General features: G+C 46.3%; 1 protein-coding gene across 1 annotated transcript in view; it reads left to right on the plus strand.

The window, feature by feature from the left end:
* Positions 1-27,757, plus strand: part of SENP1 (SUMO specific peptidase 1) — a gene marked incomplete at its 3' end in the record, with an annotated part of 87,724 nt that overhangs the window by 19,595 nt on the left and 40,372 nt on the right. The window contains exons 10-13 of the mRNA XM_082244705.1: positions 14,054-14,194; positions 16,272-16,403; positions 20,221-20,424; positions 23,284-23,363. Of these exons, the coding sequence (XP_082100831.1) occupies positions 14,054-14,194; positions 16,272-16,403; positions 20,221-20,424; positions 23,284-23,363 (557 nt within the window). The remainder of the gene's footprint in view (positions 1-14,053; positions 14,195-16,271; positions 16,404-20,220; positions 20,425-23,283; positions 23,364-27,757) is intronic.

A 27,757-nucleotide genomic window follows, 5' to 3' on the forward strand; every position in this document is an offset into this window, starting at 1 on the left:
GATTCCAGTGGAGGATTCCCCGTCCTTTAAGGATCCGGCGGATAGAAAGGTGGAGTCTGTGGCCCCCAATATGTACTCCCTGGCGGGGTCTGCACTAAGAACGGTGTTTACTATTGCCCTTGTGTCACAAACCTTGACTGAATGGGCTAAGTTACTACGCCGTGACCTGGAGGGAGTACAACTTCCCCCTGCCTTTGCGAAGCTGACGGACCAGTTGGTTCAGGGGTTTGAATTTATTTGCGATGCCTCGCTGGACTCCACTAGTGACCCGACTGTAGTTTCGGCAGTGGTCCTCCGGCGTATACTTTGGCTAAAATGCTGGTCTGCGGATCAGACCTCAAAAAAGTCCTTGACTGATCTCCTTTTTCAAGGATATCGCCTGTTTGGGGCTACCCTTGATGACCTTACAAAAGGTCTTACAGGGGGTAGGAGTACCTTTTCTCCCACAGGCCAACAAGGGTAAAAGGGGGGGTCCCTCTTTTTTTCAATCCCTCAGGGTCAAGTGATGAGGGATTAAAGCCCTTTAAGGCCCCCTCAGGTGGTTCCAAGCGTCTCTTGTCTGGCAAACGGAAATCTAGTTTCTCCAGACCCGTGGATTAGACCCCTTCGGCTTGAAGGTGCGCCCTCACCCGTATTTGGGGTGGGTGGACGTCTTTGCAGGTTTCCAGGCCTGTAGCTATCCCGGGTACAAGACAAGTGGGTTCATGAGTTTCGATCCGTTCCTCCGGTAAGGTTCCGATCTTCCAATGTGCGGCTGTCCCCGGATTGCTTAGTCATTTTTTGGGACAGTGCAGGACCTGTTGCAACAAGGAGTAATAGTTTCTGTTTTGTATTCAGAACGCTTTCAGGGCTTTTACTCAAACCTGTTTATGGTCCCCAGGAAAGATGGCAGGGTGCGTCCAATTCTGGAACTAAAGGTACTGAATTGCTTCGTGCGAGTTGAAAAATTCAAGATGGAGTCCGTTTGCACGGTGGTGGCTTCCCTACATCAGGGGGATTTCCTGGCCTCCATAGACATCAAAGAAGCCTACCTTCACATCCCCATATGTGCAGGACAGGACATCAATATTTTATGTGTTTTGCCGTGGGAGAGGATCCCTATCCGTTTGTGGCATTACCCTTTGATCTCATATCTGCTCCTCGGGTCTTCACAAAGGTCTTGGCTCCAGTCCTGGTATGTTACTCCAGCAGGGGATATCGGTCCTGGGTTACCTGGACAATCTGCTTCTCCGTGGAGAGTCTCCTACGGTGCTGGTGACAAACTTGGATGTCACAATGAGATTCTGAACATTCAGAAGTCGTCCCTGGTCCCTTCCATGAGACTGGATTATCTGGGCCTGACTTTGGACTCATCCTCAGCCAGGGTTTTTCTTCGGACAAATTTCAAAAACTCCAGACTGCGATTCAGCTATTGCTGTCTAGCAAATAGTCGTCCCTTCGGACTTGTATGTCAATCACCAAGGGGGCACCAGAAGTGTCCTTGCGGCCTTGGAGATGGCAGGCATCCTTCAATGAATGGGACGCTTTGTTCCAGCTCTCTCCACCGTTCACATTCCAGGAGTGGAAAATTGGCAGGCGGATTACCTCAGTCAACAGACTTTGGATCAAAGGGAATGGTCTCTCCATCCGGAGGTGTTCCAGCAGTTGTGCCTTCATTGGGGCACTCCAGAAGTAGATCTGTTGGTGTCTCGGTTCAACAGGAAAGTGCAGAGGTGTGTGGCCTGCTCGCGGGGACCCTCTGACAGATGCCACAGACGTGCTGGTGGCTCCGCGGGGTCAGTATCAGCTGATGTATGCCTTTCCCCCCTCTCAAGTTGCTTCCAAAACTTCTTCGCAGGATCAAGGCAATTCCAGTCATCCTTGTGGCTCCAAACTGGCCTCGCCGAGTTTGGTACGCCGACCTGGTCAGGCTAGTCGCAGACGTTCCTTGGAGACTTACTTTGAGGAAGGATCTACTGTCTCTAGGGCCAATCTTCCATCCTGCTTTACAGTCGCTGGCTTTGACGGCTTGGCTGATGAAAGCCAGATGCTGAAGGACACGGGATTGTCTGCTTCAGTGATTCCCACTCTACTAAAAGCGAGCAAAGCGACTTCTTTAAAGATCTATTATCGTACGTGGAAGTCGTATATTGCGTGGTGTGAGTCTCTAGGGGTTCCCCTCTTACTCGGTGGCTTGGATCTTGGCTTTCCTTCAACGTGAAGTTGATCAAAAATTGGCCTTTAATGCCATCAAGGGTCTGGTTTTCTTCCAAAGACCATTAGCCAGCCATTCCCTGATGCGTAACTTTATCCGGGGGTGTGACACTTGCCACTGCATGTGCGACCTCCGTTGCCACCTTGGGACCTTAATTTGGGGCTGTCTGTTCTCCTCCAGAAACCTCTCTTTGTAAATATTCAGGAGATTCCCCTGCTTACCTTATCCCAGGTATCTTGGTGGCTATTACTTCTGCGCGCAGGGTGTCGGAACTGGCGACGTTGTCCTGTGGTTCATAGGGATAAAGTGGTGCTTCGTCCGCATCCGTCCTTCCTTCCGAAGGTGGTTTCCAGTTTCCACTTGAATGAGGACATTGTGCTTGCCCTCCTTGTGTCCTAAGCCTCAACATCCTAAGGAATTTGCACTGCATACTTTGGATGCGGTTCGGGCAATCAGGGTGTACTTGGCGACTGAGTCTTTTCGAAAGTCAGATTCGCTCTTTGTACTCACGGATGGACCAAAGAAAGGACTGCCTGCGTCTGCTGTGACTATTTCCAGATGGATCAGACAAGACAGTTGTGCAGGCTTATTCAATTAAGGGTCAGGTTCCTCCTTTCCCTGTTAAGGCGCATTCTCTTTGGGCACTTAGGGCTTCCTGGGCCTTTCGCCATTGGGCACCTGTGTTTTCGGTTTGCAAGTCGGCTACCTCGTAGTCTGTTCATAACTTCACGAAGTTTTAGAAGGTGGATGTGCTGGCATCTGCAGATGCCTCCTTTTGGCCGCAAAGTTTTGCAGGCTGCCGTTTAAGTCTCCCTTGAGGATGTTTAATGTTTTTTCAGGTGGGTCTCCTCTTGTTCTGGTGAGTTCTATGTTGTCTGGCTATGGTTCAGCCTTGGGGAATTATTTTCTGCTGTTCCCACCCCTCATGTTTTATGGCACTGCTTTGTGACGTCCCTACTGTTAAGAAGAACAGAGACTGCGTCCGTCAAACGATACAGAAATTTGGATTTTTGTCTTACCGTAAAATCCTTTTCTCTGAAGTTCATTGACGGGATGCAGTACCTGTCCCTCTTTTGAGTTGGGTTGGTGTTGTTTTCTCTGACACTGGTTTGTTACAAAACTGACATCCTATAGCAGAGAGAGGGAGTATACCTTCTGGGACTGCCAATAAGTGTAGCCAGAACTTTTTTTTTTTTTTGCCTAGTGTGCTCCTCCTGTAGGAGGCAATATAACCCTTCTGTTAAGAACAGCAACTGCCTCTGTCAAACTTCAGAGAAAAGAATTTAACGGTAAGACAAAAAAAATCCAATTTCTCTATTGTCCATTGACAAATGCAGCCTCATCTCTATGAGCTGAGTTGGTTATGCTGCCACTTGCAGGAGTAATCTAGGCAGTACGTTAGTACAAAACTTATAACATGTAGACGCCAACGGCTGTTCCTCTAGGCATAACCCCCACTGCCACAGCCCAGCACATCAGTTTGTTTCTGCCTAGAGAAGGAGTTGGGACCAAGGTTTCCTGCTGGGACTCCGGTCTCAGTTTTTTTTAAAAGCTTTTCAGAATATTTTCTTTTCTATGTCTCTTTACTCGCTTGCTAATGTTCAGGGAAGAATGTTTCTGGTGATCTACAAGCAACGATGCCAGCTACAGCTTCGCACTGAATAATCTAGATCCTTACGGTCCCCCCAATCTGGCCTACGAGCCTGAGCAGGTTATAGTCCCGACCTAGGCCTAGCCATGACGGTGCCCCTTTTCCGGATGGGGACGAGTCTTCAAGCGGATGCCTTGCCATGGCGCGACAACCTGAAATGCCCTCAGTCGCAGCGTACCCCTCGACTGGCAGCACCCCAATTTCGGGTACGAGGCAGTCTGCCCAGAGCGGAGCCCACCCGGTCCATGGTATGGTGAATAAATGTGTCCCCCCTTGGCTCTTCTGGCCTTGGGGGTATTTGGGCCCTCTCCTGGGGATAATGGGATTTGTGCCTCCCAAAAGATCCTCCTGGCCTGCCAGATGCCCGGTCTGTGTGTCCTATCCTCCCCCTTCCCTGTCCCTGCGGTGGCTGTGTGTCTGGAGCGCCTGGCGCCCTGGGGGGGGGGGGGGGGGTTATGACATGGTACCTGGGGCTTGCTGGTTCCTGTTGTGGTTCCTGAGGCTTTCATGTGTCGGTCCCTAGCCACATGGTTTGCCGTAGAAATTTTCTCCATGGACTTGTATGGGGCAGCCATTTTCCCTGTAGCTTCCTATTGATATGAATTGGCATCTTTCTTTGTGTAGCCCTTGTGCTATGCTGGGCAGTGTGACCTTCCTCAGGCTACATCACTTCCTGTCCATTTGTTTCCTGCTACTGGCCGAGGTCACTTACTGTCTTTCTCTCCATGCTGCTGGAAGAATCAGGAAGACTGTTTGTCCGAGGTGGTACAGTACTTGGGGTCCCTGTGGGCATATTCCTGCACTTTCTGCTGTCAGATTAGTTTAAAGGGGTTCCCTGCAGACCGCTGCGATCAGTGGGGGGATACCGCGATCGGCGCTCTTAAAGCGACAGTACTCAAATTGCAAACTGTGCAATCACCCTCAGACCCAATCTGTGCGACTCCCGGACAGTCCGAATTGCAGTCGCTGGCCGCAATTTCAGCAGCCCTGGAAAGCCTGGTGACTAATCAAGGGCCTGACTGGCGTAAAGAGTACTCTTGGTCAATTCTCCAAGGGTAAGACACCCCGTACTAAGCGGAAGCCCTCTTTTTTTTTCTGCTCATAAATGTTTTTTTTTCGTGCCTCCGGGGCGCAACAAAAAGGTAAGCCGTTCAGAACTTCTGGGGGAACACATGCCTCGTACACACACATCGATTATTGGCCGGGAATTTTCGGCCAACGTCCGATCGGCCGATTTTCGGCTTGTTAGTATGATGCTTTCGACAACCGACTCCGACTTTTCGGCCGAATAAAATCTGGTGTGCAGGCTATGAAATTTTTGTTGGCTGTCAACACAACGGCCGATTTTCTGTCAGTCAGTACAGATTTCGGCAGACAAAAATCTGATGAGCAAGACTGGGCATGCTCAGAGAAGAAAAAACACACGGAAAGTAAACCAGCACATGACATCACTTCTGAAGTTGATTTTTGTTGGCCTAGAAAATTAGTGTGCAGTCTAGGCACATTCCAACCAACAAAACACAACTCTGGACAAATGTCGGCCGATCGGTCGGCCGATAATCGTTGCGTGTGTACGAGGCAGTAAGAAGCCTTGGGGCAAGCCCAAGGTCGGTCAGTCCAGTGCTGCAGACAAGTCCTCTTCAGCATGAAAGGGGTGCCCTCACTCGTGTCAGGGGTGGGGGGACGTCTGCGCTTCTTTCAGGAACCCTGGACTTCCTTCATTCAGGACGATTGGGTTCGCAAACTGATTTGCCCTGGGTACAAGATCGAATTCTGCTCCAGGGGACAGGTTATTCAGTCGAATCTCCACCTATCTTCAGAGCGTTTTGAAGGATCTACGGGAGGCTGGCTCAAGGGGTGATTGTGCCGGTTCCTCCGCAGGAACGCTTTCAAGGTTTCTATTCAAACCTGTTCACGGTGCCCAGAAAGGAGGACAAAGTGCCTCCAATCCTGGACCTCAAGGCTCTGAACCACTTTGTGCGGGTGTAGAAGTTTTGAATAGAGTCCATTTGGTTGGTGGTGGCATCTTTGAATCAAGGGAATTTTCTGGCTTCCATCGATATCAAAGATGTGTATCTCCACGTCCCCATATTCGAGGGACACCAGCGATTCCTCCGCTTTGCGGTGGCAGAGAAGCACTTTCAATTTGTGGCATTACCCTTTGGTCTTGCCTTGGCTCCCAGAGTTTTTACCAAGGTCCTAGCCCCTGTGTTGGCCTTGTTACGTCAACGAGGTATCTCAATTGTGGGATATCTGGACAATCTGCTGTTGCGCGCAGTCTCCCATTCGGATCTGCTGGACAACGTCTCCATTGCCATTTGGACCCTTCAGGACTTCGGGTGGACGATCAATTTCCACAAATCTGCCCTGCCACTGTCTGTGCGGGTCACTTATCTGGGGCTGATCCTCGACTCTGCTCTGGAGATGGTCTTCCTTCCCTTGGACATGCTTCAGAAGTTGCAAAGAGCAGTTTGGTTGCTGATGGAGACCGATCAGCCCTCATTGCGGGCTTGCATGAGGGCCCTGGGTCTGATGGTCTCGACCTTCGAATAGGTCCCATTTGCTCAGTCTCACACGAGTTGCAGAAAGAGATTCTAACAAAATGGAACAGAGATCCTCGGTCCTTGGACCTGAAGATTCGGTTGAGCCATCTCACAAAGTCGGCTCTCTACGTGGCTCCAGTCACCTGTCCTGTGCCAATGCAAGTCCTTCCTGCCAGTGTTTGAACGGTGGTCACCACGAACGCCAGCCTGTCGGACTGGGGTGGAGTGCTGGGGAGGTTCTGTGCCCAGGAAACTTGGACGCCAGAAGAGTCTTCCTTGCCGATCAATATTCTGGAGCTGAGAGCGAGAGCCAGCTTCACTGGATGAGTCTGCTACGCAGCTCTCCGGTTCGGGTCGTCGGACAATGCCACGGCTGTGGCTTGCATCAATCACCAAGGGGGCACCAGGAGTGCCCTGGTGGCCAAGGAGGTGGGAGAGATTCTGGTGTGGGCGGAACACAATGTTTCGGCTCTTTCCGCAGTCCACATCCCGGGTGTGGAGAATTGGCAGGCGGATTACCCGGGTCCTTAGGTGTTGGATCACGGGGAATGGTCCCTTCATCCGGAGGTGTTTTGTCTCCTGTGTGTCCAGTGGGGGACTCCGGAGGTGGATCTGTTTGCGTCTCATCTCAACATGAAATTTCAGATATTTGTGGCCAGGTCTCGGGATCCTCTGGCTGACGCCACAGACGCTCTGGTGGCTCCTTGGCGCCAGTACCACCTGATCTATGCCTGTTCTCCTGTTGAGGTTTCTTCGCCGGGTGGTGATGGAAGGCATTCCGGTCATTCTGGTGGCACCAGACTGGCCTCGGCAGTCCTGGTACGCATAACTGGTAAAAATGGTCGTGGATCCTCCATGACGTCTTCCTCTGCTGGAAGATCTACTATCTCAAGGACGGATCTTCCATCGTGCTTTACGATCACTGGCTTTAACGGCTTGGCTGTTGAAAGCAAGGTGTTGAGGGATAGACGTCTCTCTGATTCAGTCATTCCTAGCCTTACGGAGGCCAGGAAGTCAACATCTAGGAAGTTCTATCATCGTACTTGGAAATCATACATTTCATGGTGTGAATCGCTGCAGCTGCACCCTCGCTTGTTCTCTATAGCTAGGGTTTTGGCGTTGGGCACTATCAAGGGCCAGGTGTCAGCCTTGGCTATTTACTTCCAACGTCCATTGGCTGCTTATGGTTTGATTCGCACTTTCATTCAAGGGGTGCGTCATCTGGCTCCTTCGCGGAGATCCCCTTTGCTGCCGGGGAATCTGGTTTTGTCTGTTCTTCCAAAAGCCTCCTTTTGAGAATATTAGGGAGATTTCTTTCTTTGTGGCAGAAGGTTGCTTTCCTAGTGGCTATCACTTCTGCCCGCAGAGTCTCTTGAGTTGGCGGTGCTGTCCTGTCCGCCTTATTTGGTGGTCACATGGATAAAGTGGTCCTCCGACCTAATCCATCCTTTCTACCTAAGGCGTGTTGGATTTTCACCTGAATGAAGACCTTGTGTTGCCTTATGTCCTAAGCCTAAACATCACAAAGAAGTTGCCTTGCACTCTGGATGTGGTTTGGGCGATAAGGGTTTATCTTGTGGTTACTGAGTCCTTCAGGAAGTCTGACTTTGTCCTTCCGGACGGTCCTCGCAGAGGTTTGCCTGCGCCCACTGGTACCATTTCAAGATGGATCAGGCAGACAACGGTTGTTCAGGCTTATTCAATCAAGGGTCAGGTTCCTCCTTTCCCTGTGAGGGTGCATTCTACTAGAGCGCTGAATGACTCTTGGGCTTTTCTCCATCAGGCCTCTGTTCAAGTTCGTAAGGTGGCGACTTGGTCGTCTGTGCACACCTTTACCAAATTTTACTAGGTGGATTTGTTGGCATCTTCGGATGCCTCTTTTTGCCGCAAGGTTTTGCAGGCTGCTGTTTCATAGGAGAATGTTTGTTTTTTTTTTGGTTATTCTCTTAAGGGTCTTTTACCTGGGTGAGCTCGTGTTTGGTTGAGCTTCATGTTGCCCGGTTGGCTAAGTTTAGCCTCGTGGAGTTGACGTTACTGTCTGGTTGCATTTTTCCCACCCCTCATGCCTATACTGCTTTGGGACGTCCCACTCAGCTCATGGAGATGAGGCTGCGTCTGTCGATGGATGATGGATAAAATAAGATTTTTGTAAGATCTTACTGTAAAATCCTTTTCTCTGATGTCCATCGACAGATGCAACACCCACCCCTCTTTATGAGAATGGTTCTTTTGTCTTCACTGCTTACAACTAAACTGATGTGCTGGGCTGTGGCATTGGGAGTTAAGCCTGGAGGGACAGCCCTGCGGGCTTGTTCATGTTAAAAGTTTTGTACTAACGTACTGCCTAGACTACTTCTGCAGGTGGCAGCATAATGCACTCCGCTCATGGAGATGAGGCTGCGTCTGTTGATGGACGTCGGAGTAAAAGATTTTACGGTAAGAGCTTACAAAAATCGTATTTTTATTTAGAATGAAGCCCAACTCCAGCTGCAGAAAATGCAGCTTCTGTTGCAGTATATTTTTCTTGACCCTGCAGAAAGTCTTCTAAGCTGCCTCACTTTACCTGTGTTACGGTGTTGAGACAGTCATGCCTGTCAGCATATCCAACAAGTCTTCCACAGCTGATGTTGCATACACGTCCTGGCTTTTTGTGCTTTTTTTTTTTTTTTTTTTGCACTGCTCTACCTTCCCACTGGAAATAACCATGTGGAGGTTATTAAAGGTTATGTGAGGCTTTGGGACAAGTAGGAGCGTTTAAATAAAATCTATGTGCAGGTAGTGAAGAGGAAGTTCGAATTGACTTTAAATCTATACACTTTTAGGGCTTATAAACCTGGATGATTTGCTGCACAAAATTGCCCTAGTGTAAAAATTCTGGATTTCTCTTACGTCCTCCGACAGTCGCCGCCTCCTCTAAGTCATCACTGTTGGGTATTGTCTTCCTATCCGTAGGAATAGCTAGGCATATAGACTTAGTCCAAAGACAAAAGGCATTAGCATATACACACCCATGGGGGCTGTCCCATCTGATCAATACCCCCCCCCCCCTGCATCACCACTCCCAACTCAGTTTTAATCTGCCTAGCTTCAGGAATAGTCAGGCTTACCTTGTGCTGGGGCTTCAGTCTCAGCCTTCCTAATCTTTTATTTGATTTTTCTTTGGAAAGTCAGTTTTTTTTCTCTTACTTTACTAGCTGTTTATTTTGTCAGCTTCTAGTGTTAGTCTTCTCTTCGGATGAAGATGGATCACGCGGTGCTGGGATTTGGACTGACCGCCCTGGTTCTCCAGAGCAAAAGGGTCAGATGGACCCCCAGCCCGCCATCGAGCGTTCAGCTATGGTTCGCCCTGGCATTACGAACGACCCATCCCTGTTCGCTGCAGGGATGCAGCCGTGAGGTGGCTACCTCACAGGACTCGTCTGCGGTGCTGCAGCGTCATGTCCCTGGCTCACGGCACTCCCTGTCAGATGAGGACAGAGGTTTTCCGTGCATGGAGGCTCCCCCACGCCATCTGGTACAGGTAAGTACTTTTCTGTGTGGGGCCTCTGTCTGGGGTGGCAGTCTGTGTTGCTGTGTGTCCCCATGTCTGCCTGTGTGACTCCCTGTGCGATCCCCGCGGGGTTCGCTTGTGCAGATCTGTATGTTTGCCGGGGGTCCCTGTCCCTGTGTCACCATAGGTGCTTTGTGGTGGTGCAGACGTTTGACTGTGCGGCGACCGCAGCGGTGCATTTTCGCGCGGTCCGCCATCTTTGCTATGGGCACACGTGTAGCTCCTCTGGGGCGCTCCTGCATGTCATTTTGGCTCCATCCACCGCCATGTTGTGGGCGGTGGAACGATCGGTCCGGCCGCATGTTGGCGGCCATTTTGGCGTAGCCTCCAATACTACCCTTTGCTCAGTTTCACACGCGGGCTCTCCATGCGGAGATCCTGGCCTAGTGGGACAGACTGCCTCAATCCCTGGATCTGTGTGTCTCCTTGAGTCGTCAGACCAGATTGGCTCTTCTGTGGTGGCTCCAGTCCCCGTCGGTGGCGGAAGGCAGGTCCTTCCGTCCGTTGGTGTGGGGTGGAGTTCTGGGCAACCTGTCTGCCCAGGGAACTTGGTCGGAGGAGGAATCCTCTCTCCCGATAAATGTGCTGAAATTGCGAGCAATGAAATTCTGTCTCTTCCAGTGGTCGGGCAGTCTTCGGGGCCGTCCTGTCCGAGTACAGACGGACAATGCTACCGCGGTGGCTTACATCAACCAACAAGGGGGCACCAGGAGTGCTCGGGCGGCCCGGGAAGTGGCCGACATTCTGTCTTGGGCCAAGGCTCATGTCCCGGCGATCTCGGCAGTTCACATTCCGGGTGTAGAGAATTGGCAGGCCAATTATCTGAACCGCCAGACCCTGGACCAGGGGGAATGGTCCCTACACCCGGAGGTCTTTCACATGCTGTGTGCGAGGTGGGGATCCCCGGACGTGGATCTGTTCGCATCCAGGCTGAATCAAAGGGTGGACAGGTTCGTGGCAAGAACGCGCGATCCGTTGGCGGACGCCTCGGATGCGTTGGTAGCCCCTTGGCATCAGTATCATCTGATGTATGCCCTTCCTCCGATTCAGTTGTTATCCCGGTTCCTCTGCAGATTGGTCTCGGAACCGCACCTGGTGATTCTGGTGGCACCGGACTGGCCACGCTGGTCCTGGTACGCCGACGTTGTTCACCTGGCAGTGGCGCCTCCGTGGCGGCAGCCAATGCGGGAAGATCTCCTGTCTCAGGGTCCGATCTTCCATCCTGCTTTACAGTCGCTGGCCTTAACGGCCTGGCTGTTGAGACCCAGGTCCTGAAGGACAGGGGTCTCTCTTCTGAGGTCATCCCTACCCTTGTCAAGGCTAGAAAGACCTCCTCCGGTAAGATCTATTACTGTACCTGGAAGGCTTTTTTCGCCTGGTGTGAGTCCAGGGGGTTCTCCCCTCGCTCATACTCGGTGTCTAGAGTGTTGACTTCCTCCAGTCTGGAGTGGACCAGCGCCTTGCGCTGACCACATTCAATGGCCAGGTGTCCGCACTGGCTATTCTTTTTCAAAGCCCTGTGGCGTCTCACTCTTTGGTTCGCACCTTCATTCAAGATGTGCGACATTTGGTTCCTCCCAGGAAGGAGCCTTTACCTCCATGGGACTTGAACTTGGTTCTGTCCGTCTTAGCTCCCTTTGAAAACATTCGGGAAATATTGTTGCCTCTGCTGTCTAAGAAGGTTGCCTTTTTTGGTGGCGACCACTTCGGCTCGCAGGGTGTCTGAACTGGCAGCGTTATCTTGCCGTTCTCCGTACTTGGTGATTCACCGGGATAAGGTGGTTTTGCGTCCGCATCCCTCCTTTCTTCCTAAGGTGGTCACTGAGTTCCACATTAATGAGGACATTGTCCTGCCTTCGCTTGTACGAAGCCTACGCATCCTAAGGAGGTTGCTCTGCATTCCTTGGATGTTGTCCGGGCGGTCAGGGTTTACCTATCGTCTACGGAATCCTTTCGGAAGACGGATTCCCTCTTTGTCCTTCCTGAGGGACCTCTGAAGGGCATGGCTGCATCTGCAGCCACTATTGCCATATGGATCAGACGGACCATTGAACAGGCTTACGCCTTGAAGGAACGGGTTCCGCCGTTCCCTGTTAAGGCGCACTCCACCAGCTCTGTGAGTGCGTCCTGGGCCTGTTGGCATCGGGCCTCGGTGGCCCAGGTGTGCAAGGCTGCGACTTGGTCGTCGGTGCACACTTTTTCTAAGTTCTACAAAGTAGACGTTCTGGCATCAGCTGATGCTTCTTTTGGCCGCAAAGTTCTCAGTGCGGCAATGCCGTGATGGACCCTTGAATTTTTTTTGGGGTCCCTGGCTGTTGGCATTTGCTTTCCTGGGCTGTTGCTCCTGTTGAGCATTGTTTTTTCTGTTGCCCAGTTGGTTTTCTTACGGTGCATGTAAAATTCCTTTCTCTGATGTGGGTACTGCGTTGCCTTTTCTACGGTTGCGTCTCCCACCCCTCATGTCTATACTGCTTTGGGACATCCCAACAGTGATGACTTGGAGGAGGCGGCGACTGTCGGAGGACGTAAGAGAAAACAGAATTTTTGTAAAATCTTACCTGTAAAATTCCTTTCTCTGAGTCCTCCGACAGTCGCCGCCCCGCCCCTCTTTTGGGGTTCTTATTACCTACTGCTATGCTACCAAACTGAGTTGGGAGTGGTGATGCAGGGGGGGTATTGACCAGATGGGACAGCCCCCATGCGTGTGTATATGCTAATGCCTTTTGTCTTTGGACTAAGTCAATATGCCTAGCTATTCCTGCGGATAGGAAGACAATACCCATCAATGAGGACTTAGAGGAGGCGGCGACTGTCGGAGGACTCGGAGAAAGGAATTTGAGGTAAAATTTTACAAAAATTCAGTTTTTTTTTTTCACATTGGAGTGGAGCTTACAGTTGATAACAGATGTGAATGGCTGTACGTCTCCATATTTAGGCAAATGCCAATGCTTTTTTACTTGTGTGATTTAATCATTTATTGCACAACTTGTGTGTAAAGCGGTTTCAAAAGAATGCACCAGATCATAGATTTGATTTTTTAATAGTTATGCTATATAAATGGGGAAATTTTGACAAGGAAGTGTGTGTTGTGGTGTGTGTGTGTGTGTGTGTGTGTGTGGGGGGGGGGGGGGGGGTATTCAAATTTTTACTTCAAAAGTGACATCACAGTAGATAGGGGTGCTTTCTCCAGAGACCTGATCCTGGTAAATGATTCATTAGCTAGTTCACTTAGTGGTTTCAGTTAACTGAAAGGGTCTTGCTGCTTTGCCACATACCCAAAGCCTCAACTCAATGTTTAATGTCCCTTTAACTAAAAAATTGTATGTAGCCTTGGCTAAAAAAAAAAAAAAAAAAAAACAGTATACAGCTCTGTGTTCTGGCAGTGGGATGTGAACTTCGAGCCACATTCCTAGGACAAAGCAGTCGGGCTGAGCGCTGCACAGCCTTTCACAGGGAGCTTTGTATTTGAATGGAAAACTTCCTCTGAATGTCTGAGCAGAGCACAGCCCGATTATTTGTTGGAGTGGGACTGGAAATTTGTGCCTCCCCTACTGTTGTACAGCTCTGTATACTGTACGTAGTTGAGCCTACATAAAATGTAATACAGTGCGCCCAGCAAGCACACCTGTTGGTGCATTAAATAGTTTGTGGGGGCCAAACTATATAAAAGGACATTAACCTTGAAGTTAGGCTGTGAAGTAGAACTAAATGCAAAACTTTTAATAATTGTGAATAAAATAAGGCAAGGGTATAATCCCTGTCAGTGTGTGGCTTTTTTTTTTCTTTTTTTTTTTTTTCAAACCATTATGCTTCATTGGTAATATTTCCGTTCACTTCCTGTCCCATGACACAGAAAATGAGAGGGAATTCCTGTTTGTCACTAGAACTGGTTGGGCGATGTACCCTCTATTTCTATTCAAGTGACAACCCACAATTTGAGATTTTCTTTCACTTTCACTCTACTTGCATTTCTGAATATACCATTTAAAGTTTGTCTGCCTGATTGCACTTCTGATAGCCATTTCTTCATAAGTCATTCTGGTCTGTATCATCATCTTCTGTTTTTGAATGCATTTTCTTTGTATAATTATTTTTTGCATCTTACAAATGCTTAGAGGCTGCAGGAATGTGGCGTAAAAGACGATATCAATTTGAAGCTGCGCGTACCGCTTGAAAAAGAAATCCCTGTTACATTACTTCCAAAACCAGTGAAAGAATCTGTCCAGGAGGAGCCAGAATTTCCAGAGCTTACGCAGGTAGCTTACTTTTTGTTTTTTTAGATTTATCTGCATTCTAAACTCATATGAATCACACAGAGTTCAGCTTTTAACATGTTTGTTAGGCCAGTGAAAGATGATTTTCTTAGCACTTTGTACCAGCTTGCCAACATATTCATGTAGTCAGCTGAAATTATGATTGGTTTATATGGGGTTTTGCATACTGCACATTGTTAGGTTTTAAATCAAAGAAGTCCAAAACAAAACATTGCTATTGCTATTCAGTCACCAAAATGTACATACACCCTATGTTTAAGCTGAATGGATCTCTAGGGTGCTGTTGAACTTCAAACTTGTAGGGCTGTGGCTGGTGGTGCTGTTGTGTGCTCTCAGCTACTGTATTTGTCTAGATAAATGATCTTACAATGTGCATATTATCATGTCTTAATGTGTGTTGCAATTAAACACCATTACAAGCCAATGCTTTTCCGCTTTTGGATGCTGTGTAAAATCTACATAAAAACAGAATGCAATGATTTGCAAATCTCATAAACCAAAATTTTATGCACAATAGAAAATAGAAAACCAAACCTATCAAATGTTTAAACTAAGAAAATCTACTATTTTAAAACAAATATAGTCATTTTGAAATTGTTGGCAGCAGCTCAAAGTTGGGACATGGCCATGTTTACGATGTAGCATCCCCTCTTCTTTTAACACCTTGTAAATGTCTGGGAACTCAGACCAGTTGCTGGAGTTTTGAGTGAGGAATGTTGTCCCATTCTTGCCTGATTCTAGGATTCGAACTGCTCAACAGTTATGGTTGTTCTTTGTCGTACTTTCTTTCAAGATGCACCAAACCTTTTCGATGTAGGGAAAGTTCTGCACTGCAGGCAGGCCAGTTAGGCACCCGGCCTCTTCTACTACGAGGCCATGCTGATGTCATAGAAAGCAGTATGCGGTTTAGCATTGTCCTGCTGAAATATGCAAGCCTTCCCTTAATGACTTTGGATGGGAGCATATGCTGCTCTAAAACCTGGATATATCTTTCAGCATTGGTGGTGCACCCCCATACCATCAGAGAATGCAGACTTTTAAACTGAGCACTGGTAACCAGCCGTAAGGTTCCTCTCCAATTTAGTCCGGAGAGTACGCAGCGTCCATGGTTGCCAAAAATGTGGCCACATTTCAATTTGTCTGAACACAGAACAGTTTTCCACTTTACTTCAGACCATTTCAAATGAGCTTTGGCCCAAATGGCATTTCTGGATCATGTTAAAACATTGCTTCTTCTTTGCACGATAGAACTTTTCCTAGAATTTTTATATGGCACAGCAAACTGTGCTCACACAGTGATTTTTGTATTCCTGAGCCCCTACAGTGATGTCCATCACAAAATAATACCTGTCTTTTAATGCAGTGCCATCTGAGGACCAGAAGAGCAGGGCAATCTAGTATTGCATTTTAGCCTTGTTCCTTGCACAGATTTCTATTGGATTCTCGGAATCGTTTGCTATTGTGTACTGTAGATATAATATTTAAAGTCTTAACAATTTTACGTTGAACATTATTTTAATGTTGTAAAGCCAATTGCTACTTGCAGCTTCTCATAGATTGGTGAACCTCTCCTTATCTTTACTTCTGAGACACTTACTCTCCAAGATGCTCTTTTTATATCCAATTAGGTTACTGACCTCTTGCCAGTTAACCCATTTAGATGCAAAATGTTCTTCCAGCTCTTCTTTGTTAGTACTACTTACTTTGCCAGCTCTTTGTTGCCCTGTCCCAACTTTTTTGAGACCTGTTGCTGCTTTCAGTTTCAAAACTACCTTTTTATCAGTAAAATTATACATTTTCTTAGTTTAAACATTTGATATGTTTTCTATTTTCTAATGTGAATAAAATCTAGGTTTGAGATTTGCAAATCAATTTATTCTGTTTTTATGTAAATTTTACGCAGCGTCCCGTTTTGGAATAGTGGTTCCAAATACCAGTCTTTTACATGCTATGCAGAAATGTATCGAAGAAGGTGATTCTTTTGTCCTTGTTTTACACTGTTCATTTTGAATAACCTCTATCAACCCCTTTTTTTTTTACCCCCTCCTTTGTTTTGAAGGAAATGGAGAAGGAAATTAAGAGCGCGCTATTTGGTGGAAGTAATGATCAAGTCCTTAGTGAAGGTTTTCGCTTGACAATTACACGTAAAGATATAATGACGCTTTATAACCTAAACTGGCTAAATGATGAGGTAAGTTCTTGTCTTTCTGAAATCAAGTTTAACCACTTTTAAACCAATTTTTTAAACTCATTAAAAATCTGCATTTTTTTTGGTTAGAAATTTCTTTCTACAAAATTAAATAATGTCTAAAACCAGAGACCTTGAAGAATTAAAATGGTGGTATTGTCATTGTGGCCGTTTGTCTTGTACAATATGTATGTAGCCATTTATCAATGCGTATTTTCAGGAAACCACTTTACTAAAATTAAAAATGTAATGCAGCTTGCCAATCATTCGCTGTGGTGGCCGCATTAGCATTTATTTGGCTTTTACCCTCTGGCTAGTAAAACATCGCCTGTATTAGTGAGACACAACTATGGAGAAATGAGCATAGAAAGTACAGCAGACATCAGCATTGTGTGCCTGCGGGGGTGGGTAGTGTTATAATTGTATTATAAGATTTAGGTGCACTAACAGCCCCCCCCCCTTCCCAAATACTCACCTGAGCCCCCTCTTGACCCAGTGATGTGCTCGAGAGCCTCAGCTGTCCAGGGATTCCCTCTTAATACCCCTATTAATCAAAGCCACGGAGCCAATGAGAGAGCGGGGGTTGGGTCTTAGGGAGGTATAGAGCAGGGCTTTGGAGTGAGCACACCCCCAGTGCCCCCATAGCAAGCCACTTGCTGTTTGGGGTACTAGTCATGGGGGAGGAGCCAGGAGTGCCAGTGGGGGACCCAAGAAGAAGAGGATTGGGGCTGCTCTGTGCAAAATAATTGCACAGGAAAGTATGACGTGTTTTTTAATAGCCGAACCTCTGATAGCACTTTAATCATACAGGACACTGGAAACTTTTTCATACACCATGGATTATTTGTTCGTACCTTCAGGTGATTGGACATTGGTAAGCTTTTGAGGACACGCCCCCGTGGGGTGCCTCCTCTATAACTCCACCTTTTACTCTGAGTTTTTTTGCTAGTGTCTGAGGATGGTAGACCTTATTTCCTTTATGGAGAAACCAGGTTTACTAGTTTATTAATTTTCTTTACTTCCGGTTCTCCAGTCAACCCTCACTGTCTTCTGCTGTCTACACATAAGCAGTATATACAGATTTGTGCAGCCTTGGTAAAACTTTTGGAACTTTACTCGGACACCACACTATGTGGGTGGCTTGTAATGTTGCTTCAGGTACTGGATCCTGTGTGTGGGGCACTCGCCTTAACAATTGGTGTAACTTGTTGAGTTAGCTGCAGAGTGCTGTACAGGGTCCAGGGATGGGAGTCCATCCCATTCTCTGAAGACCCTTTTAAGGGTATGCCCACCTTGGATGAAGCCTGGATTTTTTATACAGTCCAACATTGTGGACAGGTAAGACCAGGTTTACGAGGTAAAATGGGGCTATGTTTATAATGTTTTCACACTGTAAATATTTCAAACTTTGCACTAAAATTCAACCACTCAGTACTCAGTCTCAGGGATGACCAGGTGTTAAATCACAACACTGTTCTCACACTATATGCCACTTACACCTAGACCCTTGATAAGGTAATAAGGCACATCCTCTCACCGTTTTGTCACAACGATTAGTAGCAAGATGGGTCTACACCGGGTTTATTGCATTCTCCTTCACACACATACACATACCCTCTCACTCAACTGTGTGAGTACCCAACAGTGGAGTTACCCTCATTTGTAGTAATGGTGAAGACCAGGTGAAAGGGAGCCAAATTTAAACAGGCAAACTTGGTGAAGATGTGTCCCTTGCACTGGAGCATGCAAGAAATGGCCTACTTGACAAAAGCAGAATTTTCTGCATCTGTGTAGCAATTCCTCGGACAGCTTATGGGCTTAATTCAGTCATTTTTGCTTAGAGCTCAGAAATGCATCGGAACTTGATATATGCTGATCCTAGAGGATGCTGAATCTGAAGGGAATGAAGAAAATGTTAACTTGTTAGAGGAAGCGGCAGAAGATTTCTTTCCTCCACATTGCCTCTATATTAAAGAGGGAACTTTACATCAGATTTGGGAGCAGTTGGACAATGCCACCACAGTGGCATATCAATCTTCAAGGGGACACAATGCGCATGGCTGTCTTGAGGGAAGCAAATAAGGTTTTCTCATGAACAGAAACTTGCTGTTCAGTGATTTTTCTGTGGTCCTCATTCCAGAAGCCATCACCGCCAAGACCAACGAGCATGGTCTCTCTATCCAGATGTGTGTTTAATCCGGCATGCCTAAAATGGGCAAATCCAGATGTAGATATCCTAGTCTCCAAAGGCAACACCACCAGGGATTCTCTAACTCTGGCCTTGGGTGCTCTAGGTCAGTGTTTCTCAACTCCGGTCCTCAAGGCACACTAACAGGCCAGGTTTGCAAGAAAACTGAAATACATCACAGGTGATATAATTTGCTGCTCAGTGATTGCAGTATTCTAGTCTGCCTCTCCCCAAGGTAATACTTAAAATCTGGCCTGTTAGTGTGCCCTGAGGACCGGAGTTGAGAAACACTGCTCTAGGTATCCCCTGGTCTCGGTGCAGGCTCGTTTGTCCCCTGTCCACTATGGATTCTGCCTTTTGCTTGTTTAACAAAATAGAGCAAAACAAGAAACTGTTAATAGTGCTGGCCCAGAGGAAACTGGTACACAGTCTTGCTCAGAATTCTGGCAGATGACTCCTGGCAGCTTTCCTAAACGGGCCAGATCTCCTATTTCTAGGCTCTCTATTACACCCTGCTTCAGTCCCTGGCTTTAACGAAATGGCTATTGAAACCCAGGTCCTGAAGGATAGCGAGTCTGCGATTCTTAGCTTGCTGAAGGCTGCTTTCAGGAAAATTAGGGCAGTCCGTTCAGTCCCAAAGATTACTCTGTGCTTTTTGTATTCTGGCCTTCCTACAAAGGGATATTGACCAGCACCCTAAGAGGGCAGATGTCAATCTTATCCATCCTTTTCAAAAGGTCTTTGGCTTCGCACTCCCTGGTGAAATTCTTTATTTAAGGTGTTTGGGCCCCCATTGCAGCCCCCTGTGCTTTCGTGTGACCTTAAATTGGTTCTCTCTGCCTTGCAGAAACCACCATTTTTTTTTACCGATCAGAGATATCCTCTTAGAAATTCTTGCCAGAAAAGTAGACTTTTTGGAAGTCATCACATCTGTTAAACATGGCTCTAAACTGGCAGCCCCTTTCCTTATTCTTCACAACCTAAGACCATTTTTTCTTCCAAAGGTAGTGAAATTTCCGCATTCTATCTCAGTATTCCCTCTTTGTTCTTTCCTTGAGATCTTGTGGGGGAAATCTATTTTAGACCTTCCTAAAGTTTTACTATAAGGATATCCAATCTTTTGTGGATGCAGCTTTTGGCTACAAGGTTCTTGCAGCGGCACTCTGGGCTTAAGTAGTGGACCTCTGTTTCTTTGTGTTTTTTAGTGCCTGTTAGCACAGTTCCCTTTTTCCTGGTGGTTAATCGTATGTAATCATTGCTTGAGGATGTCCCGTGGAGTATGAATCAGTTACCTTTGTCCTGTACTGTATGATTTGTGGCATTATCTTGCCTGTAAATTCCAAATTATGGAGTACAGTATGGAAAACCGGACTTCCTCCCTAAACTCTTCATTACTCTGCATTGCTTGCTACACAACGTACAGAGTGGATTAGGGTTGTGGGGTCATGTCCTTGAAAGCTTGCCAGTGTCCAATCACCTGAAGGTACAGGCCTATGACCTATGGTGTATGAATAAGTTGTCTGTGTCGTCCTGTACTGTACTCCATGATATGGAATTTACAGGCAAGTAAACATTTGTTTTAACAAAAACGTGTAGATAAAATTCTCATTAGTGTTTTATTTTGTAATACAGATAATAAATTTCTACATGAACCTTCTGATGGAAAGAAGTAAACGAAAAGGTTTGCCCAAAGTCCATGCTTTCAACACATTCTTTTTTCCAAAATTAAAATCAGCTGGATTTCAAGCTGTGAAGAGGTGGACAAAAAAGGTGGATGTATTCTCTGCAGATATTTTATTGGTTCCGGTTCATCTTGGAGTTCATTGGTGCTTAGCTGTAAGCAAAATGTTTCATACAGTTTTTTTTTTTTCCTTTTCCTATGTCGACATCCCCAACTAAAAAGTTTACAAATATAATATGGTTTGTGTGTGTGTCTTGAACATCAGAAACTATTCTAAGTAATCGCTGCCTGGGCACCTCCCATATAACCCTACCACACTGTGAGTCCTCAGTTTTTTTGCTAGCGTCTTAAGGTGATGGATTTCTTCAACTTTCAGTGCTGCCTCGCTTTGAATGACAATTGATCGTGCAACACTGTACCCATGACATTTTTTATAATTTATTTATTTTTTTAGATCAAGCTTTCTTTTTAATCACCACTGGTGTGTTGTTTTTTTTTTTTTTTTTCTATTTTTTTTTGCTAAATAAAAAAAAAGACAGTAAATTTTGATTAAAAAAAAAACATAAAATTTTGCAAACAAGAAATTTTTTCTTTCACTGATGTGCACTGAAGAGGCTGTGCTGATGGGCGCTGATGAGACTGCACTAATGGGCCTTACTAGGGGGGCACTGATTGGCACTATTGGGGCTGCATTGATAATCAGGACACTAATGATTGTTAAGTGTAATTGTCCCCTGTAACAGAATAGCCGGTTATTGGCTTTCCTTTCCTCACACAGTGGCAGCGCTAAGGAAAGGATATGCCGATAACTGCTATTTGTTTACATAATTGGACAGAACTGATCACATGGTAAAGGGCTGCTTTGATTGACCCTTTACCCCAATCACAGAGCCTGTTGGATGCATGCCCCACCAGGCTGTGGGGGGCATGGTTCTGGGAGGATGTCAATAAGGTCACTGAGGATGCACATTAGTCAGAAAGGCGTTGGATGGAGCTACGTGTGTGACGTCACACCGCCACATCGATCTGTGTTGTGGTGGCAGGAGATGTAGGTATACAGTGGCATTGCCTTATTTGTGAACTGGTTAGTGGGTGGATTTTTTTGTCACTCTATTGCTTAAGATTTTGATTCAATAAATACTACACTATGAGATATTTACGTCATGAGCATACTAGTGGATGACCACCCCTAGTGGCGGTTAAAAGATAGTTGGCCATACTTAGAGACCAGTGGGAACATTGATACCTAGTTGTGACCAGTGGGAACATTGATACCTAGTTGTGAAGTGAACTGTCTTGATGCTTATCACTTGGCAGCCCATCCATTTGGAGAGTGCCTTTCGCTTATCTGGTGGTGGAGGAGATTCACAGAATTTCTGTTGTAATTTTTGAGTCACTGCAGTAGTGGTATGAAAGATGGATTGATGCTTTAGTGAATGCTGACAAACTTTTGACAATATTTGTCTATAGTTCCTTTTGGGGCTTCTTTACTAAAGTACTTATTTTGTATGTCACATTTATTATAGGGTTTTTTTTTTGCTGCTTCTTCTATTGTCTTTCTCACCGCATTCTTTTCTCAAATCAACCAAAATCTTGCCATGGACAGTCAGCTTAGCTGAATACCGTAAACAGTCCCTTGTCCTAGGGAATAGTTGTACCAATACCAGTTTCAGTGGATTCCATAATCTGTTTTTTTTTTTTTTTTTAATTCCAAAGTCCAGCAGCAGAATTTGGCCTTTCCTGGACTTTAAAATCCCCCAACAAAGACCTTAAACTACCAACCCTGTTGGTAGTTGCCTCTCTAAGACCAGGAGAATACATACATACCATCCGTAGACATCCAAGATGCCTATCAGCATGTTCCCATTATTCACCTCATCAGCGCTTTCTCGGATTTGCAGTGACACACAAAGTTGCCCAACTGTCTAAGGCTACTACCTGTTCCTCTGCTTGTACCTTCTCAAGGTTCTACCAGGTGAATGTCCAATCTTCTGCAGATGCATATTTTGGCCCAAGGTTCTTAGAGCTGCACTCTGAAGTTGGGTCTGTTGACTTTTTTTTGTTTTACCTTTTTGCCACAGTTCTGTTTTGCCTAGTTAACCATCTTTCTTCATTGTTTGAGAGATGTCCCAGGGTCTTTGGTTTCTTTGCCTGTGTCCTATACTGTACAGTTAAGATTAGAGTAACTTTACATTGCCTGTAATCTACATGAAGTACAGGACCTCTCTTGCATCCCCTGGTTCCTTTGCATTGATTGCTATAAAACTGAAGACTCCGAGTGGGGTAGGCTATGAGGGAGTTTACAGTGAAGTGTCAATTGGTCTGTTTTATTTATTTACCCCTCCTGTGTGCAGTAAAATGTAATGTAAGAGCTCATCTAAATTAAACAGAAAAGAGTAAGCTTGAGCTTTACTATTCTTGAGGTTGGGTGAAAAAAAGAATTTGCTGTTGTTGGGAAAATAGGGAAAACATTCAAAACAAAAATGCATTTTTTTTTTTTTTTGTTTTTCCATTTCAACGTGACTGTGATTTGCTAAATATATATCCAAATCTTCTATGAAATGAAAGCCCCATCTGTCCTGAGGAAATGTATAACAATGAAGTTGTAAGATGTGAACCGAGACCTCGCTCAAATGAACAAAATGCTTTGGCGCATAACAGTAAAAAGTTGGTTAATTCAGATGCATATTAAAAGGGACTCGGGTGCTTTTTTGTTGGATCCAGATGTTCATCTTGAAGGGTTACAAAAATTGGTTTTCCTGACAACATTTAAAATTCTTACTTTTTTCTAATTGTAAGTATCAACCATTTAAAGGTGACTCCATCGGGCTCCGAACAGTGAAGAAACAAACGCCAAGCAGACCTTTTCCCCAACTATCCAAATTAATGTAAAGGCATTTATGGGTGAAATACACTCTTTAGGTAGAAAATAAACCTCTTTATTCCAACATAGATTTAGTTTACATTTATGTAGTCTTACTCCAGTTTATTTCTTTATTTTATATGTTTAACAGGTAATAGATTTTAGGAAAAAAGCAATAATGTACTATGACTCAATGGGAGGCCAGAACAATGAAGCCTGCAAGTTATTACTGTAAGTACCTCAAAAATGTGTAACTTTTATTAAGTTTAGAATTAAAGGACAGCTGTACCCTTCCTCCGAAGTACACGCTGCTTTGTAAATATAAATTTACCACTCATTCTAGCTGTCTTCACTGTGTGGTCCTTCCTGGGGCTACACAGTCTTTGCAGCTAAAATGTTTTTGCCAGTGCGTGTGGGCCACATTCCCATTCATCCCTGTAGGTTATCTATACTCCTAGCAATCTCCACCTCGGATCAGGAGCAGAAAGGTTCAGATCCTCCCTTAGCCATAACAAAGTTCTTGGAAATCTGGGTAAATGGGGAGCGCACATTGCCACATGATGGATTCTGCATTACAGTACAGATACAGTTGAACAGCTTTAAAACAGGTCTGTTTTATTCCTTTGATTCCAATGCCGTGGCAAATTAAAGCGAAACCAAATTGTATATGAGCACCACAAACTAGCAATCACTATTAAAAGTGGTTCTAAAGGCAGGAGGGTTTTTAACTTAATGGTTAATGGAAGGGGGTGGGAACCGTTTCGGTTACCGCACCCCCGTGTCATCATGTTCATGCGGCTGGCCCGCCCTCCAGTGACGCTTTCGCTGCCTCATTGGTTGATAATCTCCCGGCTGTTACCACTGCTGCTAGCCAGTCAGTGTCTCCAGGAAAACCGCGGCCGGCCCTCCCCGCTACCTGATTGGGTCATCTCCTCGGGTGCTGCTGCTTGGCCAGTGACTGACAGTAAGGGCAAACTGCGGACTCGGAGGACATCTACCTGTACCAGTGCTATACGCTGAATGTAAAAATGCCCCCCCCCCCCAGTGCTCTTTAGCCCCCCCTCAGTGCTCTTTAGCCCCCTCCAAACAAAAACAAGGTGGATAAACCACCTATCTCCTGCGCTCAGAAAAGCCGACTCCTTGACTGCTCTGTCCACGGGACTTTCAAAATGGCGTCTTGGATGGCTAGGATCCTGCTGCCTAAAAGGACTGGGGCAGTCCAACAATACTGCAAACAAGAAACACAAAGAAAGGCGCATCGACCTAGCGCATTATCCTCAATATGGGCTTTATTGTTAAAACATAACAAGAAAGGAAGAGGCGCATGCCTTGAAACGCGTCAGCCGTCATCCTAATAGGACAAGGGACATTCGTGTGGACTACTCTTGATACTCAAGATTTTGAGTCCGCCTTTCTTTGTGTTTCTTGTTTGCTCTTTAGCCCCCCCCCCCAGTGTTCTTTAGCCCCCCCCCGTGTTCTTTAGCCCCCCTGTTTTCTTTAGCCCCCCCTCCCCCGTGTTCCTTAGCCCCCTCCCCCCTGTTCTTTAGCCCCCCCGTGTTCTTTAGCCCCCCACAGTGCTTTCCATCTCTCCTCCCCCCCCCCCCCCCCCATGCTTTCTGGCTCCCCCAGACAGTGTTCTCCAGCTCCCTGGCTCCCCCAGACAGTGCTCTCCAGCCCCCCCCTCTCCCCCTGTGCTCTCCATCCCCCTGGTTTTCCATGCTCCCCCCCCCCCGCACCTTCCAACCCCCCTGCAGTGCTTTCCAAACCCCCCCCTTAATTCTCTCCAGTCCCCCCCCCCCATGCCCTTCAGCTCCTCCAGTGCTCTCTGCTTCCCCTGTGCTCTTCTATCTTCTATCATGTCTGCAGTCTCTGACCTTCTCTTGTATCATGTCTGCAGCCTCTGACTACCTCCTGTATCATGTCTGCAGCCTCTGACTACCTCCTGTATCATGTCTGCAGCCTCTGACCACCTCCTGTATCATGTCCGCAGCCTCTGACCACCTCCTGTATCATGTCCGCAGCCTCTGACCACCTCCTGTATCATGTCCGCAGCCTCTGACCACCTCCTGTATCATGTCCGCAGCCTCTGACCACCTCCTGTATCATGTCCACAGCCTCTGACCACCTCCTGTATCATGTCCGCAGCCTCTCACCACCTCCTGTATCATGGAAAGAGGTGGAGGGAATGGCGCTGTCTGGTGACTAAAAATTCAAAAAATTGATTGTGTCCAATGTGTATGACAATAAATATATTTAAAATTGTTGGTGATGTGTGGCAATGTAAAAGAGAGAGATAAAAGCTATGTAAATATATATATATGCACTGTATAAATATATAGAATATAGGCCAAATGTAAAGGATCAAAGTGCTATGTGCATGAATGTGCCATAAATAAATAACTAAAATGAAGACAGGCTCAAAGCTGAATACAAGTGCTATGCATATAGTATCACAAAATATATGTATATAAAACTATATTGGTGATAAAAGTAAGGTGCATAAGGGATCACAAGTGAAGCAAAATATATGATGATACAAGAAGTCCTAAACTTAAAGTGACAAGTGCATATAGTATAATGTGCAATAGTATCATAACTTAAAAAGTGACAAGTGCACATGGTACAATAAACAAAAATATACCGTGGGTTCAGATTGCCAAATTCTTGAATACCCAGGGATAATATTGGTGTGTACCAATAAAAGTAAGTGACATATAATAAATAAATAGTGATAGTCAAAAAAGGTTCAATAGTGCACTAGTGGTAAAGTAACTGGGGATATCCAAAAGATAAAGCAGTGACAATCTTGGTATCAATAAGATGCAATAAGTGACCCCGTGGTGGGCAGTGAGGTGCTCGGTGACCCCTCCGGAAATGAGCACACTCACCAGAGATACCCACCCCACACAGGGGTATAGAGCGGGTATGTAGTGTTCCGGTGGTGGATCTTATCCTCCTCTACTGGTCCTGGATTGGACGTCTATGGGCTATCTGGGTGGGAGTGATCTTAAGCGGAACTGGGGTCTGGTGATGTCCTGGTGGTATGGGATCAGTACTCCAGGTGTCCACGGGGAATCGATAGTGCAGATGTTCAAATATTAAAGAAAAGGCACATAGTGTAATATTGCCAATGATCGGATTTATTACACAAAAATTGCAGGGTTAAGGGTACTCACAATAGTGCCGTAATAAGCGAGCGGTGCAAACCAGCGCATGGAACGCAATGCGGTCCATGACTCGATGCAGGAACCGGAAGTGATGCGACACGCCGTACGCGTTTCGTAATCATATGTCCTCAGGACGCTGCTGAGGACGTAAAAGTGGGAGTGTGTGGGAGAATCTGTCCACAGAACCACGATTAGTCGTGCACTCCACAAATCTGGCTTTTATGGAAGAATGGCAAGAAGAAAGCCGTTGAAAGAGAGCCATAAGAAGTCCACTCTGCGAGAAGCCATGTGGGGGACACAGCAAACATGTGGAAGAAGGTGCCTCTGGTCAGATGAGACCAAAATTGAAGTTTTTGCCCTAAAGGCAAAACGCTCTGTGTGGCGGCAAACTATCACTGCACATCACCCTGATCACACCATACCCACCCTGAAACATGGTGGTGGCAGTATCATGTTGTGGGAATGATTTTATTCAGCACGGACAGGGAAGTTGGTCAGAGTTGATGGGAAGATGGATGGAGCCAAATACAGGGCAATCTTAGAAGAAAACCTATTTGAGTCTGCAAAAGACTTGAGGTTCACCTTCCAGCAGGACAGCGATCCTGAACATACAGCCAGAGCTACAGTGTAATGGGTTTTATCAAAGCATTTTTAAAAGAGACGTATGGCTTTGTTTTTTTTTTTTTCCAGATACATCCTTACCTAGGTGGATGCAGCATTGGTCCGATGCTGCATTGGTCCCCTGACGGCTCTACACTGAGAATCGAGTGATCAAACCCCCTGATCGCTCGGTTCTGACAGCTCCCCGAGCAGAGTGCTGCTAACTGTCAGTCAGCAGCTCTCTGCTCTGCCCCCTCCTTGCTCACTAGAGGGCTGGGCTGTGGAACGGGCAGGGAGTGGCTGGCTCAGGCTTGCTTAGAGGCTTTGACGGTTTTCTGCCCAGGCACCTGACGGATCCTGACTTCCATTGTCGTGATGAGGCGGAGTCTGGACTGACTTCTTTGATGTCAGCATAGAGCAGACTTCAGCCCGCTCTCTGCTGAAAATGGGTCACAGGAGTGCAAAATGAATTGCACTCCTATGATCCATAGAAGTACAGCCAAACAAGTTTTGGCTTTACTTCTCCTTTTTTATTGTGTTTAGAATGGTCCAGTCAAAGTCCAGATCTAAATCCAATTGAGAATCTGTGGCAAGACTTGAAAATTGCTGTTGGCAGACACTCTCCAGTCAATCTGGCAGAGCTTGAGCTAATTTGCAAAGAATATGCAAAAGTTTCACTCTAGATGTGCAAAGCTGGTAGAAACATAACCAAAAAGACTTACAGCTGTAATTTCAGCGAAAGGTGCAAAGTATTGATTCAGGGGGCTAAATACAAATGCACGCCACACTTTTCACATTTATTTGTAAAACCTTTTCAAAACCATTTATCATTTTTCTTCCACTTCACAACTATCTGCA

This window comes from Pelophylax lessonae (genome assembly GCF_965119305.1).
Source record: "Pelophylax lessonae genome assembly, chromosome: 2".
In the NCBI taxonomy this organism is placed as follows: domain Eukaryota; kingdom Metazoa; phylum Chordata; class Amphibia; order Anura; family Ranidae; genus Pelophylax; species Pelophylax lessonae.